At 43.8% G+C, this 17,633-nt stretch overlaps 1 protein-coding gene across 1 annotated transcript in view; it reads left to right on the forward strand.

The window, feature by feature from the left end:
- The first annotated feature begins 7,615 nt into the window (after window positions 1-7,615).
- The window catches only part of BEND4 (BEN domain containing 4), a 30,763-nt gene continuing 20,745 nt past the window's right edge, over window positions 7,616-17,633 (forward strand). Inside the window, exons 1-2 of the mRNA XM_069856123.1 lie at window positions 7,616-7,949; window positions 15,958-16,524. Of these exons, the coding sequence (XP_069712224.1) occupies window positions 7,616-7,949; window positions 15,958-16,524 (901 nt within the window). The remainder of the gene's footprint in view (window positions 7,950-15,957; window positions 16,525-17,633) is intronic.

Genomic DNA, 17,633 nt, shown 5'->3' on the forward strand with positions numbered 1-17,633 from the left:
CCATAATATTAAAAAATAAAAGGGGTTAGAGAATTACAGAGACAAAACCAACCAAACAAAAAAAAATGCAATCCTTTTTTTCTTAAGAAGCTAAATCCTCCATAAGTGAAACGGACTTTTTGGGTGGGACCAAGAAGTACTGAATTCCTTAAAGAGTCACTTTCCCACCAGCTACAAAGATTTTCATAAATTTTTAAATATTAGTCTGGATTAAAATGATGTAAATTACTGAAATTCTGATCTCCTTTACTCTAACTAAGGGTAGCAGAATCAGCACCAAAACCAGTAGATAATTCCAAGGGTGGCAGATGATATAAGATTTCTTCATTAATAAACTAGGAGAACAGAGCATTAGCTAAAGCTAACTCTCAACTCTCTGTTGATATTGATGGGCAAGCCACTCCTGCTTTAAGATGTAAACGCATTGTCACATAGCAAAGAAACAAGAATATAATAACAGGGATGCTGAGTAATAGCCAGGACATAAAGAGATTCTCATGATACAGTAATCACAAAAGTAAAGCTGATAGATGCTCAGGATATTATCGTATTATCTGAGACAACCACACACATTTCATCAATTTTTTTCAGATTTTTTTGTATTTAAAGAAGTAGAAGCATACATTTTTATAGAATATCACTTATTTGAAGAGCTGTTCTGAGATCACCTCTGGATGTCTTTTGGATGCAATTCATCTGTGTGTGGAGATCCAGAGGTGGGTGGTGCATCAGGTGCATTTAATTTTCTGCGAACATAATATCCATACATTTACCACTGAGCAAAGACAGTTTCACTTATAAATTTTATTTCTAAGCAGATGCAGCTTGTGATGGACACGTTCCCAGGCACAAAGACTTGCAATTGATGGAATTTCTTCTCACTTGAAACCACAACCATCTCCTGGTCCTGCTCCCACAAAACTGTATTTCTAGGTGCTGTTGTCTTTCCCCCTGCCCCCTCATTTCTTTTAATGTGGCACTTGGATCAGTTTCTGTTCCAAAGATATTAGCACTCTCCCAACTGAGTCATTTTGTAGTGCAAAACCCTGTGGGCAATGCAGGTCTTGGGACACTCCAGCTTTTGTCCACTGCTTTCCTCTTTTCTGGACTGTAAGTAATTATTTCACCGCTGAGGCAGCTTTTGAGGTTTTCACACCAGACTGCCAGTGTTACATGTACAAGATTATTAATGTAGAGGAAGTCCTTGAACTCTGCATTAAGGATGAGTTGTTAAGTTGTCATGATTTAAGGTAAGGTTTAGGAGTTGCTTGAGAATGGAAGAGTGATGAAAGCAAACACAAGGAAGACTTTATAGCCTTCAGTTCCTAATAGGCCCTCTTTAAAGCTAGGAAAGGCATCTAATCTGGAGTGAAGCCTATCTTCAGCAAAAAATAAGGCTTCCAGCACCAGTGATATCACCTGGCATCTGTCAAGCCTGCATTTTTCATTAAAATAAGCCCAGCTGACTCTACTTTGTAGATGCTTCTGATTGTTCACGTCTTGTTGTCTTTGAACCACAGTCAGGTTCCCTGTTAATGCAAATTTCTGTTTCCAGTTGTTTTCCCCTGTCCATCCCATCTGTGCTTTAACTACATCTGATACGCACAACTTGCTCGACAAAAATTGATAGTATTTCTGAATGTTCTGGTTTGAGCTAAAGCAGCACCAATTTTTTAACTTTTTATCTGAGCCTCACCTAAGTACTTCATTTTCTGAAATTTAACTGTTTTTCAGACAGCATCTGCCTCTAGAAGTGATAACGCTTAAAATTTATTATTATCACCAAAGTAACGAGGCATTATTATGCAGAAAGGTCATTGCTTATATTCGTTTCTATGGAAGCAAAGGACATTTTTGAGTTGGTGGGATGCCGTCACTCAAAGGGGTGAAAAAGTGTTGCACATGGAGGGAGGAGCAGACAGGACAAGTGACCCAAAACTGACCAACAGAATATTCATTCTATATACATCATATTTGGTATAAAACTGAAGGATCACAAGGGTCAAGCCCTCTTCTTTGATATCTGGTGTCCAGTAAGAATTCCATCTGTCCTTTTGCCCTGATCCCAAATCCATGCATTTCTGAATCCAGTTCCTGAGTCCATCTCCCATCTACCACTGAGTCCAGTTTGAGACCTTTCCCTATGCCCACTCTGCAGCATCAGTGGTGACACACAGTCATTGAGGGATTCGCTTTTGTATATTTGTGTATGTATATTTTCATTTTAATTATTTTATTTTTTAATATTATTTTCATTTTAATTATTACTATTGCTGTTGTTGTTTCATGTTTTAGTTTTTAGACCCACAAGTCTTTCATTAATTTTTCCTTTCCCTAGGTGTGGGGATCTGGACCACAACTGCTTGCATCAAACCTGGAGGGGCTAAGCCACGTATGGGTGGGTGGGCCCAAACATGACACTTCAATGCAAAATATCAATAACGTCTCTACTTGGGGAAACCAACGTTTTCTACTCTAATTGAGCTCTAGCTCAGTGTGACTTCTCCTGCCCTGCAAGAACCACGTTTTTCTTGAAGCATCCATAACTGAGGTTGGAAAGTATGCAAAGGGCAAGAAATAACAGAATCGATTAAGAGACGGAAAGGTTTGGCAAAGCAGTGGATCCCAACTGATGGAGCATCAGCCCTCCATTCCAGCATGTAGCCAGCAGACACTTTGAGGTACTGACCTCAAAATGATAAGTGCTACAAGATGAGGTCTAAATATTGAAAAGAGCAATTACTCATTACAGACCTGCTCTGTCTTACATGGTAGTGGCCAAGAGGAGAGCACCAAGCCTGGGCAAGGGCTAGGACAAAAGCTAATGTTCCAGGGAGGTGAAGCTGTTCAAAATTACTTCAACACAGACAACGAAGCTTTTTTAAGGCAAGTGAAAGTTTGGAATATGTTATGTCTTTTTTTATCCATGATGTATTTAAAAAAAAATTCAACATCAAGTACCCTAAACTACTTCTTCCTTTTTAAAACTAATTTATGTAAGCAATCTTTGATTAAAGTGAGCTTTTCTATGTGTCCACAATTGACTCCTTAAAATATTAATATTTTTCCTTACATTTGGTATCAAAGCCATTACTTTTTCCTGTGTGTCCTTTAAGTATATTTAAATAATTAATTTACACATTTTCCAGCACTCAGGGACACCAATCCCCCCTCTCTTTTTTTTATCCAATATGATCGCATTTAAAACATAGAATGTTTCTTACTCCTAAAGTTATAGGATATTTTCTTTCTTGTTAGTGTTTACTCAGCACAAGAATCCAGTTAGCTACCATTTTATTAAGACATAAATGTAGCATGGAAATTCATGTCTGCCTGCGTATAAATGCCTTTTCTACTGCTCATCAATCTTGCACTAATTAGAAAGACAAAAATATTTTAAAAGCAATTAATGTCACTGAGAAACATTCCAGTAATTCTCAAAATACAAAGTAACCATGATAGATACATTTCAATTATTTCAACCTATTTTCACAGAGCACTGAGTAAGCTTAAGGGAAAAGCAAGAACTAACAGCCGCATCGCTCAGCTGATGTATCTCTGACATAGGATGTGGATTAAGGTTTAAGTGAGACCAGCAGTTCATGTTGTCCCCCAAAAAGCTCCTGAGTCACCTGATTAAAGTGCAACCTTGACAAATATGCACAGTGTTTTCTTTCACAGTTGGAATCACCAAAGAGGCTAAAAACAGAACCATGCGCTGTATAATCTCTAACCTCAGGGGACAACAAAAACAGAGAATTGCTGTGTCAATCTCATTTCCTTGTTAGGCTCATTATCATAAATGCAGGCCTTTGGTTTTGAATGCCACACTTCAATAACATTTACCTATCAACAGCTGCTGAAATATTGAATTCCACAGCCATCCTTTTCTTTTGATGCTCTCCCTTTTGTTTCTTTATCCATAAACATGAGCAACTGAGCTAAGCTTAAATTAACTAGCTGGGGTTAAATGTTTAGGGCAGCAAATTATGGCTAGCCTGCTTGCTGAGTGGTTTAGATTACAGGGGAGAGTTGCCAATCTTAGCTCTCATCATGCACTCCAAATGTGCAGAGCAATATTGGCAGTTCATGGCCAAATCCTGCATGTTTTAGTTATCACAGAAGCACCGCTTCCATGAATAAGTGGAGCAAGATTTAGTCCCTGCTTGGAAGATAGAGATGAATCACACTTTTATTCTTTGAGTACCTCACAGTACCTTCAACATGGGCACGTTCAGTGATTGATAGCCTGTGTCTAGATTGGGTATTTTTCTATATACTGACAAATATTCTCTTTGCAGTGATTTCTAGGAGCAGAGGAGTATACACTGCAGCAATTTTGGGTTTCTTGTTTTTCACTGTGCCCTTTGTCTTTGTTTTTATTAGGTTTTTTTTTTCTAAGGGTCAGTTACTTCCCATCCTTTTTCCACTCAGAATGCTCTGAAATAATCCTGTTACAGATCTCCAGCCTTTAGTGCCAGTAAAACAGTGGAAACTTGCATCAGTAAACAGGTAGGGAAAGACACAACCTTCACTTCAGGGTCAAATCCCAAGTGGTGGCACAGTCTAAGGGAAATGAAGGTGTTTGGCTTCCTTGAAATAAGCTGTGGGTATCAGCTCAGGCTTCTTTTTTTTTTTTTTTATTTGATCAAGGCAAGCACTTTGTGTTAACTGTTTTAATCCAGTATGCAACCAAAATGGGACTGTAATTCAGAGAGAAATGTATGGTTAATAATAATTTAATGACTCCATGCTCTTGCTCATTAAACTACTGAGGTGCTGTAGGCTCTGCCACAGGGAGCAGCTGTTGAAGGGGGCAGCCTGCAACTGCTTGCAGCAGGTATGGCAGCATCTCCCGATACTTTGAGACCATCCCTTCACCCAGCCTGCCCCTTTGCCATTCTAGGGTCATGCTCCTCAACTGAAAAGCCACATTAGAGCAACTGCATACCTGTACAGAGCTTATGAATAAAATGGTGTTCCCCTAAAAACGGGCATCCCACAAAACTAAAGGCTGGACCACTGGGTTTTAAGACTTTTGCTCCACAGGACTGGGCTCCAGGAACCCTTCAGGTTAGGCAAAACACACAGGCTTTGGGCCACAGCACCAGAATCCATTGCCAGAAACTGAAGGAAAGAGTCATAGAAGGAAAGCTGGGGGACATAAAACCCAACACATAGGTCTATATACCCCAAAGAATCACAGAGAGTAGAGCAGAGGAAAAGCCAAGACTTCCTTAAGGCAACTGAAGGGGTATTTTGGTAGTCCAGTGATGGGCACTACGAAAAACCTCAACAGAAAAAAAATCAGAACATCAAGTGTGTACTGCATTTTCCTCCCAGCACTGAGGTCCCCACCTCATTTCAGTGGCTTTGGACCCTGTTAACCTCAAATCTGCTCCTCTCTTCACATTCATACAGACCCAGCATCTGCCTGGAGTCAGCTGAGCTTCAGGGACCCCAGACAAAGGATTCACCTTGGAGGACAGGACATGTCAGCCCCAGATTTCTCTGTTTGTATAAGGCTTGTGGCAGGCAAGGGTTGTTTCCTCCCCCAAGAGCAGAGAGGTAGATGTCGATGCTGAAGGTTAGTGAGCTCCTAGGAATGTAGTTGACATCTGAGTAGGTAATTTCGAGCAGTTTATTGGAACGCATTTGAATCTAACTATTAAAGGTCTAATATTAACTTTATAAAACTTTATTACCATACCAAAAGGAATGGTTGGACTTGATGATCCAGTGGGTCTTTTCCAACCTGATGATTCTATGATTCTATGATTCTGTGACCTCAGGTAGATAGTTGCTGGCCACAGCTGGGGCAGAGGCCAGCCAAATGAGTCCAGACTAGGAGACGCAGGGGACAGACCAGGCCAGCTCTATACCAAACGATGGCATTTGTGTCCTTTCTTCAACTGCTTGCTGACCAAGTATGACTGCTAATCATCTGAATGTTTCATTTCTGAGTGGAAGCAGAGTCTCTCTCACACTTATTTTCATTCTTTCTTTTGCATTACAGTGCAGTCTTTTTAAAGCGCGGTGATCGAAGAGTCAGTCAGAAAACAAAAAGACTTATGATTGATTTTGCTCAAGTAAAATAGCGATTTCTATTACACTATCCTTTACTTAGAGGCTTTTGGCTGCTACAAGGAATTGATTTATTCTACTTGTCAAAAAAATCAAAATCAGAAACAGCCCAGCTCCCTGTATACCCCACATGAAAGAAATGCCCAGCTTGTAGAAGTTAGCTCAACTTTTCTGTGAATTATATCAGTAGCGAAGGGTCACTTTTCATTTCCAGCAAGCCTCGCTCTGACTAAATAAAGCTGAACCGGGAGAGCGATGACCACAATAAGTATCCAGAACTCCACATGATGAGAGGAATGATTTCCCGCTGCCACCGCTTAAATATAACTAAGGTGTTCTGTAATTTTACTTCCAAAAGCCAGAGGGCTTATTGTAATCCTGACAAATTATAGCAGCAGACGCAGGAAAGAAGTGGGGCAGGGAAAGGAAATGTTAATGCAAAAATATAAAATTGCCTCACAGAAAAGAATGGGGAAAGGGACCGAGCAGTTTGTTATCATTTATTTTTCTTCAACGTATCATTCCGTTTCAGCTGTCTCCCACCTCACCCACCTCTCCCCCATTCCTCAGAGACGTCTCTCCCCGGCATCTCATTCTCCTCCTGCCTTTCACCAGCGTTCCATCATCCCTTGACTGTCCCTGGAAGGCGCTGGGCAGGAGGCGGAGGGGACAGGGACGTGTCCCCCACGGGTCCCCCTCGTTCGAGCACTTTGCAAAACGCGGGGGGGGGGGGGCGCGTTACAAATAACGTTAAACGCGATTCATCTCCCGGATTCCTGGAAATCCGACGCGCGCCCCTCGCAGCGAAACCTCCTTTTGATTTCGCCACGAAGCGCTTTTGCATAACGAGAAAGAAAACGCCCTCTGCGCCCTAATCAAGTCTGACAGGTCCCCAAGACTTTTATTTATGGCGCTATTTATTCCAGCCCCGAGAGCCGCGGTCGCTCCGAGCGGGGAGGGAAGCGGCGGGGAGAGCGCCCCGGGCGGGGGACACAAAGTTCGAGCGGCGGCTCCGCGCGGGGCGGGGCGGGATCCGCGGTCCCGGAGCGGGGCTCGGGGTCCCGGGGCGGGGAGCATCCCGCAAGTCCCGGTGCCGGGCTCGGGGTCCCGGGGCGGGGAGGACCCCGCGGTCCCGGGGCAGAGCGGGGCTCGGGATGCCGGTGCGGAGCTGGGAAGGAGCCCGCGGTCCCGGGACGGAGTGGGGCTCCCGGTCCCGGCGCGGGGAGGATCCCGCAAGTCCCGGCGCGGAGCGTCCTTGGCCGCTCGCGTCCCCCCCCATCTCCCCGCTGCCCGTCTCGGCGTCGCCCGGCGTGTCACCTGCCCCCGCGGAGGAGCCCCGGCAGGTCCCGCCTCCCCGCCCCGCTGCCATTAGCAGAGATTACCCTAACCCCTCTCCCGTCTCCCTGCAGGCATTGGCGCGGCCGCCTGTCAATCAGCGGGCGCCCCGCCGCGCCGGGGCTCCGCCGAGCCGCCCAGACGAGCCGCGGCGGCGGCAGACGCGGCCCCGAGCCGGGGGAGGAGGAGGAGGAGGATGGAGGAGGAGATGCGGGCGGCGGAGGAGGGGCCCAGCGCCCCCAAAATCTACAAGCAGCGGGGTCCCTACAGCGTCCTCAAGACCTTCCCCGGGAAGCGGGCGGCGCTGGGCAAGCGCTACGAGCGACCCTCGGCGGCGGAGCTGCCCCGGGGGCGGCCGGCGGGGCAGCCCTTCCCGCCGCTGCCCTGCGCGCCGCGGGGAGGCCCCTTCCCCGCCGCTGCCCTGCGCCCCGCAGCCCCGCACGGGGCCCCCCGCGCCGCGCCGAGCGCCGCGGGCCGGTACGGAGCCTGCCCGGCGGCGGCGGGGGGCGGCGGCGCGGAGCTGAGCGCAGGTACCCCGCAACTCCGCCGCGCAACTTCGCGGGGCACTTCGGCATCCCGCACCTTCCCTCTCCCTCTCTCCATCCTTCTCCATCCATCCCTCTCGATCCGCCTTCTCTCCATCCCTCTCCATCTCCCTTCTCTCCCCCTCACCATCCCCCCTTCTCTCCCACTCTCCATCCCCCCTTCTCTCTATCCCTCTCTATCCCTCTCCATCCCCCTTCTCTCCCCCTCTCCATCCCTCTCCATCCCCCTTCTCTCCATCCCTCTCCATCCCCCTTCTCTCCATCCCTCTCCATCCCCCTTCTCTCCCCCTCTCCATCCCCCTTCTCTCCATCCCTCTCCATCCCCCCTTCTCTCCATCCCTCTCCATCCCCCGTCTCTCCATCCCTCTCCATCCCCCTTCTCTCCCCCTCTCCATCCCCCCTTCTCTCCATCCCTCTCTACCTCCCCTTCTCTCCCCCTCTCCTTCCCCCTCTCCTTGCCCCTCTCCCTCTTTCCTTCACCCTTTCCTTCCCCCCCTCTCCCCCCTCTCCTTCCCCCTCTCCCCGGGGTGCGGGGCTGGGTCCGGCGTCGCCGAAGTTGGTGGCCCCCGGGGCACCGCGCGGGGTGCGGGAGCGTCGCCCCCGCCGAAGGGGAGCGGCTGGTGATGGAGAGGCTGCTGTTAAAGAGGTGATGGTGTAAACGGAGAGAAAATAGATCGGCCGCACCGTTTTCGTGCGAGGAACGGGAGATGAGATTGTCTTATTTCTTTTTTTCTTTAAAGGTGTAAGATACCGAGGTGCTGAACGCGTATCTTTCTTCTAGTGATGGGTTGGAGTTAAAAACCACGTAGATCTTGATATGCAACCTAAATTTGGCATCAGGAAATGGGAAATTGCATCTTTAAGCAGAGTACAATCAAAAATGAATTACAATAAATCCTATATAATTGCATAGGTCATTCTCTTTAATGAGATTTTATTAACCTGACTGTCAGGCTTTTGAGTCAGGCAGATATTTTATCTTCTTCAACTGATAAAAGTGTCAGCTATAAACCACCATATAAATATTCATAAATCTACACATCTGTGGCAGCCTATCAGCATCATTCTTTTGGACATTAAAAGCATTCTAATTACTTTCTGTCTAGCAGAGCTGAAATGCTGCCTGTTATAGTATGTGCTTGGCAGGCATGATTGCTTTTGTTTGCCATCACAAATAGCAGCATCCTATTTTATATACTGATGGTCCAGAATATATTCAGGGTTTGACTGAACAGGATGAATATTATGAAGCACCATCTGGTTTTGATAACGTCGGGTATATTAACTCATCTGTTAATTTTTGACACATCATTGATTTATTTATTTAGAAAAATTGGATCCTGTTTTGGTATGTTGCTGTTTGCCTTTGTAACAAATGTGATGACATTTCCTTACTAAATAAGGAGATATGCTAGTTAATAGGATATATGGCTATGTTTTAAAGCCTGTTTTTGCTCAGAAGCAGCCGTGTACTGGATGAATTTATCATGCCATGTTACAAATAATTCAAGTACTTTACCAAAAAAGTTTGAAATAGATTAGCCTGAAAATTCACGGCTCTGATGCATAGTCCTGTGATCTATGGCAGAAGGTCATCCTTTCTCTTTTTTTTAAAAACTACTAATTTCGAATGCCCAAACAATGGTAATTCAGGGGGTTTTGTGGTCTGCAATCAAAACACTTCTGATAAACATGACACCTACATTTCTTCTTACAGAAGCAGATTACGCCATGGAAAACATTTGGCTGTCTGGTAGATGATATATGAGGCCGTATTCACCGCAAAGCCCTCTGGGCTTTGATGAGCAGAAGTTTAGGCTTTCTTCTGCCTCTGTAGATTTTACTAACCAGGAACTAGAGCAGGATTCAAAGTTTGTAGTTGGTTCAGTCCAGTGCTTAGAAACATACAAGCAGTTAAGGAACTTCTGTTTGTACACTGAAGTTCTGTGAGGTCCCTGTCATGTCAGCTGCACATCTAGGCTTTACTTTTTCTTCAAGTTCCTGTGTGGATCCCAACATACCCTTCTCTCAGCTAAGACTAAAGTGCCAAGCAAAAGAGAACAGGAGAAAGGTGTGACAAAGTGGAATTTTGCACAAGTTGTTACCAGAGGTTGGTAAAGCAAGAGACAAGGTTTTGACCTCCTAGGTGTTGTAATCCCTGAGGTACAGGTGCTTTGCAGAGCTACACACCTATCCTTTCTGCTCAGTGATGGAGGAACACCAGGTACCTTGTGTTGGAGGATGCACAGGGAGCTGTTGAGGATGAACTTGTTGGGACCTCAAGGCTGCGTGTATTTGAAGTACTTCATCCCATCATCCAGAGCGCTGCAATACTCAACAAATGTGCAAGCCAGTCTCATAGCGTAGGCTGCCATTGGGGAAGCAGAGCTTGGGTTTTGCCCCTCGGGGGTGGGTGCATTTGTGTGTGTTCCACACGTGCTCACTCTGTGCTTTACCCAGAGTGAGGAGGGGCTCTGCCCACCCAGCTCCTGGGTTCCCACAAGCAACAAGGGGCATGGGCTCGGCCCTTTCCAGAACACCCCGTAGCCAGAGGTTCATCTGCCAAGCGGTGGGTGTTTTAGGGGGAGAAAGATCCTTCCCTCATCCAGTATACAGCTGCAGCTCTGCTGGGTTGTTCTCTACTAAGCAGAGTCACCGTCTATGACTTGCATAGTTTTCCCACTGAGCTTAGCCATAGTACTTGGCAGGTGATTACCAGAGTGAAGGGGTGGAGGGCTGTAGATCACAGTTTTGTAGGGATACCTGTTTCATAAGTTCCAGTTCAGACTCTCCCCTTTTTGCTGATGCCTCTTCACTTGTGTGGGTAACAGTGAGCAAGCTGGCTAGTAAAACACCATTCCTGGGACATCTAAATGTGCTAGCAAATTCAGCACTTAGTGCAGTTGATTCTTAAACTCAAGCCTGACATTTGTGGCTCCTTGGGATTCAGAGTACCAGGTTTGTTTTTGAGAGTGGGCCAAAAGTAAGGGTGCTTCCATGTGGGTTTTTTTAAGCATTTCCTACTGGTTACACGTTTTGCCAAGCATGAATGGTTTCTTCCTCAGTCCCCCTTGAAGAGACCACCCTGGCCTCTAGACTCCAGAACTGCAGGAAGAGGGTTTAGGAGAAGGAGGAAAAGCAGGTGTTCTCCTTCCTGCACCATGGTGAGGGCAGATCTAGCTCAAGATCCCAACTTGTAGGGAAAGATCCTGCATGAGAAATGTCGTCTTGCACTGAGAAGTGTGAAGTTGCACTATAACTTGAGCCCTCTATCTTCTCTAGTGAATAGTGGTTACTCTGACCACAGCTGCTGCAGAGTAAGCCACACAAATGGATGCTTTCAAAGCACCAGCAGATACTCATTTTCTCCTGTAAAATATTAATTCTTTATTCATCTATTCAGGTTATTTTGCTAGTATGAAAACAATGTGCATCTTTGCCTTTGGTAGCGTCTACATTAAACAATGTCATAATCCACAAAACAAACTCCTTTTCCTTAGGAAAGCATGATGTAGACGTCATAGCATTCCTTAGAATTTAAGGTGGGCTTTCATGGACAGCAGAAGAAGAAGAGCAGAGCTGTCTTAGAGGTGCTACTCCAGGGTTTGCACTGGTACAGTGTTAACCACCTGGCGTGTTTAACACAATCACGCTCTATCATGCCCAGACAGAAGAAAGTTTTTTTAAGTGAATAGAGAGGGTGGAGATCACCATTTTGACCTTGACCAAGAAGTTGGAAGCCCTTACCTGGAAGTAGATGTATCCCATCAGTACTGAAATGGACAGGCTCTTGTGGTCTTCATCCACTGAACTGTCTCAGTGATCTTCATGCAAAATACCCAAGGAAGCATTGCTTAGTCATGGGAGGCATCAAATGCTCCCAATTTTTGTGACCCAAGCATAGATTTTTGCAGCAGTGTTTATATCTGAAAACAGTCTGTATCCGTGGACAAAGCCATTTGAAGGGTACAGAGCTGCTTCCCCAGGTTCTAAATTAAAACTAATAAGATAATAATTGAACGAATCAAGAAATACAGTTCATCTGGTGAGAGGATGAACACTGCAACGTGAAGAGTGAGATTATTGAAATTGCTAAGGAACCTGGACTTTTTAATCTTGCTGAAGATTAAACACCAAGGAATACATTCCCTGCAGGGGAGAGCGTATGGTATTCAGACCCACTCAATAGTTACAAAGATGGACTTTTTTTAAACCAGCTGCCCAAGATTACAAAGGAAACTATGGAAAACCCGTGACCTGAATCCAGAGCCATTGAGACCCAACACAATGCCTTATTAATAAAGCTGTCAGGTCGAAGTATTAAAAAGATCCTCAGGTGTAGGAAAAGCTGATGTTATATCCGCCAATCTTTCCAGACATCTTTTCTGATGCAAGTGTCAGTCATCAGGTCGAATTTCAGAAGTTTACTCTTACTAAACCCCTGGTTTTAGTTTGGCAGTTGGAGAGCTACGAAGCACTGTAGTTCAGCATCAGTGAAAAAAAGATATAAAGATGAATGCTGTACCCAGGAGTTGATATCCGATTTGCCATATGATAGTATCTTGTGGTTGCTGGCACTCTCAAATAATCTTGTAAGGAATACTTACACTTGTAGCGGTTTAATCCTGCTCTGTTAGCACATTATGGGCCTGATCCAGCCAGTCCACCTTCAAGCAAAAGCCTAGTTAAAGTCAATAGAAGTTCTGTAAGGCTAAAGACTGTGGGGTCTGAGACATTAGAATTACATGGTTGGTGAGCATCGTAGTAAGAAAAAAGGATATCACAACTGTTTTAGTCCAATGCAGTCATTTCAATAGAATCTTCCTTTCCTAGAAAATACATACATTACATTAAATCAATTAAGAATCATAGATCAATGATTATTCAATAGTAATCACATAAAACAAACTGTTTGTCATTTTGTAGTGATTAGACATTGCACAGTGCTTGCATTTCTAATTACAGTCAGTCAGTAAAAGCTGGAATCCCAGTTTCTACAATATATGCTAAATGGGTAGCATTTGTTTTTATTTTTCACAAGAAGTAACTGTCATCATCATTCTCATTTAGGGTTGTTTGGACTGTGTGTGTGCATACCATGGCAGGTATCCTTCAAAGTACCTGCTTCAGCACAGAGCCAGATGTTTCCAGAATGTGTGCTCAGAGCATCCCTCCACATTGCTGCCCGGTGATACCCACAAAAAAACTTGCAAATCTTCTTTCTAGCATTTCAAAATAGCCCTGCCTTGTCATGGCATTTACTTTTATGTTTTTGAATATGGGTTAAAATTAAGAAAAAAGCAGAAATTGCTGGTTGTGTGTCTTTGTAGTAGATCCGATACCAAACTGAAGATTAAACCAATACTGTCATTTCTGTATAAAATTTCAGTTACGTTTTAAGCCATTATCACAGTGAATGTGTCTAATTCATTCAATTTTACAACAAAACTAATCATTACTTTTATCTTTACTGATGTTAGTGTGTATTATAGCATGCTTCAAAACTGATATTTGAAATGTGAGGTTACTTTTTACCATATTTTAGGAGAAATCATAGTATTAGAATAACATCTCTTATACTAATCTAATCTCTTTTCAGTTGTTTCATTCATATTTTGTCCTCTTGCAACAAGAATATGCAAAGGATGAGTAACTGTTTTGTCACCAGGGACCATAATGATTAAAATACAAACCGTAAATTCGACTTCAGGGCTGGAATCGGATTATAGGATTAAAATGAATGAAAAAAAATGCTCTGTAGTAGGATTGCAAAGTTCCAATCAATATCATCCTTCGATAATTTTAAAGGGAAGATGTGGGAAGTAAAGAAATAAGACAAAGAAAACACAACTTGAGGTTGTTAGTGGTGCTTGAGTTTCTTGATTTTCTTTAGGTTTATCCACAGGTCCCAACTAGAAAGCTGCAATATCATCAGACTTCTGTTCTTTTCATTTGTATGACGTTTGTTGTGCTGTGTTATTTTGCACTTGCATCATAAGGGTTAAAGCCACCTAGTCTTAGGTTAATGCAGTAAAAGGGAAGGAGGAACAGCAGGTATGGAAGCTACAGAGCACCTACAGCTCACCAGCAGCCACTTGTAAAGGGGGCAGCAGTGCGATTCTGCCCTTTTGAGTTTGTAGTGTGGACAGAGGGTGTTACTTGACATCTTGGATCAAAGATGCATTGGGGAAAACTGCCCTGGTTTGTCTGAGCCCACCAACAAGGTCGTGGTATGTAGCAGAGGGGACTGATTGTGAGGATTCTTTGAGTGGTCTTAGGGCTACCCCAATCCTTCATATGCCAGTGGGCTCTCCCTGCTTGCCCCTGGGCAGCCTCGTAGCCCAGCACTGCACCTAGGCTTGCTCTGTCCACCTTCTGCTCTTACAGTTCAGTCCTTGGAAGGTCACATCCTCAGGTTTTGCACCTGGGAGGCCTCCTCCTGGGGGCTTCACTTGAGACTGAAAGCATTTATATGCTGCTTCAGCCCTGCCCTCTTTGCAGAGATATGGCGGATGGTGAAAATGCAGATTAGTGTTATTTCAAATATTTTTCAGATGAGCTGCAGTAACCTCAGTGTGAAGTAGATTTTCCACCAGAAGATGTGTCTTCTGGATTGTGGAGAAGTACCGTAAGTGCCAACTCTGAAAGGCCTAAATTCTGAGTGTTTCTGTTTTTTACTTATTATCAGTGTGATGAGGCTATATTTTCATTTCTGGTGATGAATTTAAGATACATGAAGGTCTGGGGTGCTTAGTCTCATGCATCTGTAGCAGGTTGCCTTTTCGAAAGTAAATGTGTTTGTCACTTTCTAAAAGTCAAGCCTGCCTGAGAAGAGCTCTCCAAAATTGGCAGCACTTAAACCTACCAGTCTTTTTTTTTTTAATCTCATGCAAAATGTTAGTTACGTCTTTTTATACATCTAGAGGAACTCAGCTATGAATAAGCTAAAATTTTTTTTAAAGGCATTATTTTTACTTGGGAACCTAGCAGGTTGTATTGTAAATGGCTTGGTCATTTTCAGTCTGGATATGAGAACTGTTACAGCTGCTTGAGCTGTATACATAGACACTGCAGAAATGAGCCATCCTGCTATGTAGGTTTAAGTTTTAGTTGCTATTGCTCTCTGTGAAATTACACCTCCTGTCATTAGAGGCAAGGCTGACTAGGTGTGGCATGACATCCTTATCCTCCTTCCAGAGCTGAGCTGCTGCCTCCAGAAACTGTTGCGCAACCACACATAGAGTTTCCTGATTATGTCCAGAGCAGCTTGAAGAACCCCGCTGCTCTCTGCTGTGTGATTATGGCCTGCCCACAGACTTATAGGAGGTCAGCAGGACAGAAGAAATCCCTCCTCTGTCCATTTGATGCTTTTCCTCGGTGTAAGGAGAGGGTTTTGTGCTTACCACTCTTGAGTTGTTCTTGGGCACGTCTGAAATCTGGAGCAAAAGGAGCAGAAATAAAGTCCATGGAAGTGGGTCGCATGAAGAATCCCACTCCCAGTGTCAATCAAGTGCAGCAAAGAGGAAAAGGTTTAAAAACAAAGCTTGGAACCCTTGTTGGAGAGCAGTGAGGCACAGGACAAAGATGTAGTGCAAAATCCTAAAAAGAGATACAGGCAATGCCCACCAGCAGCTTGATATAGGCTTCCAGAGAAGTACTTGTTCGAACTTGTAGCAAAGTGGATGGAATTTGTATTTTCTTCCCAATTTTCCTGTCTTAGTCCCTCTGAAAGAAGATGGCAGTAAGCAATGACTATCATCACAATGCATTTCTGATTAACAGCAAGGGCACATGGATACTCTCAAAATAGAAGCAAAGTTGGGATTGTTTTAAATCGGTGATGCAGAAGTATTTAAGCAGAAGCCATAATTTTAATGTGTTCAGAAATAAAATGCATGCTACTGTAAACAGTTGTGTACGTTCATCTAGCTGCTACTGCCTGACATAACTTTTTGCATTAAGTTTCTGTGATTCCTCTTTCCTTTTGTTGCAGAGAGTCGAATGATTCTGGATGCCTTTGCCCAACAATGCAGCCGGGTTCTAAGTCTCTTAAATTGTGGTGGAAAACTACTGGACAACAATCACTCTCAGTCCATGATTTCTTGTATAAAGCAGGAAAACCCAAATTATAGTGAAAGACAAGAGCAATGTCAGCTTGGGAAAATGGTCCATAGTCAGACATCAGACATTTTAGACATAGAGATGCAGTATATGCAAAAGAAACAACAAACCTCAGCCTTTCTGAGAGTTTTTACCGATTCCCTTCAGAACTATTTGCTTTCTGGGAGCTTCCCTTCTCAGAACACCTCATCAGTAAATGATTTTAGCCATTTGGCCGATGTGGATCCACTTTCAACCTCTCCAGTACACACTTTAGGTGGATGGACATCTCCAGCAACATCTGAATCTCATGGTCACCCATCATCTTCTACACTTCCAGAGGAGGAAGATGACGAAGAGGAAGAAGGTTACTGCCCTCGGTGTCAAGAGCTAGAGCAGGAGGTAATTTCATTGCAACAAGAAAACGAAGAACTTCGTAGAAAATTGGAGAGCATCCCAGGTAAAAAATCCCCTGCCCTATAACATTGTCAATCGGTGATAAAAATAGCTTGGGTAATTGTTTTAAGTTCTAGGCATTTTTAAGGTTGCAGTCATAATAAACACTGGAATTTGTCTCCAGCTAAAATTCCTACAGTTGTGCCCACTGGAATATGATCTGGTGGTACTCATCCACATGAATCTTGAGTTCTAGTCTAGTGAGTTGTGTTCAGGATGGGTTGTACTTGTAATCTCGCATTCCAAACATTAGGTGGTTTGTCACAGTAATTTCAAACATGCTTTTATACCTAATAATCTATCTTTTTCTATCTATCTCGTGACATTGCAGCTTATAAACCTAATTCCCATCTGGGGCTCCTTTTTTGGTTACTTAAAGAAGCTATTAAAAATTACATCTGTACATTTAACTGAAATAGATTTGGCTTTTACCTTGAACAGTATCTCCTAAATTTCCGTTAGCTCAGTGAGAGGCATAAATGCATCTCCTCCCATTCATCTACAAATAAAACCTGAAAAAAAGCTTAACAAACAACTTCTCCAGTTCAGCAATACCTAGCAGCCACTGCAGGAGAGAAAGCAGACAGAAAACCCTTATCTAATAGCAACCCCCTCTGTGAAAAACTTCTGTTGCCCCTTTAAACTTAAGGCTTCTCACTATTAAGGTGCACTGACGTACTTGAAGAGTGGTATTGGATAAGAATGAAGTGCCTTGGACCCAGATCCTTGAAACTTTAACCACAGGCAAACATGTACATCAAATAATAATAGTGAAAAAAGATTGGAATTTAGCAGAGAAATCTACAACACACTTCTGACATATATAAACACTAGGGAGTGTCACCTTCACTAGTTAAAATTTGAGGTGCTTAGGGTAGATCCATGGAAAGTTAATTGAACTAATCCCCAGGTAGCAGAAAAGCACAGATAATATAGCATGGGCTGCATGAGAGAAAATACTTAAAAGCCGCTAACTGTGAAGAAAGGAAGAAGGCAGTAACCAAATGCTGTCCAAATATGTAGGTACACTTGCAAAATTTGAGCAAAAAGCAAGCAGAAGTCTTCATAATACTTCTCCCTAGCTATCAGTGATATATTATGAATTATTTGTAT

The sequence above is a fragment of the Phaenicophaeus curvirostris genome, chromosome 4, assembly GCF_032191515.1.
Source record: "Phaenicophaeus curvirostris isolate KB17595 chromosome 4, BPBGC_Pcur_1.0, whole genome shotgun sequence".
Classification (NCBI taxonomy): Eukaryota; Metazoa; Chordata; class Aves; order Cuculiformes; family Cuculidae; genus Phaenicophaeus; species Phaenicophaeus curvirostris.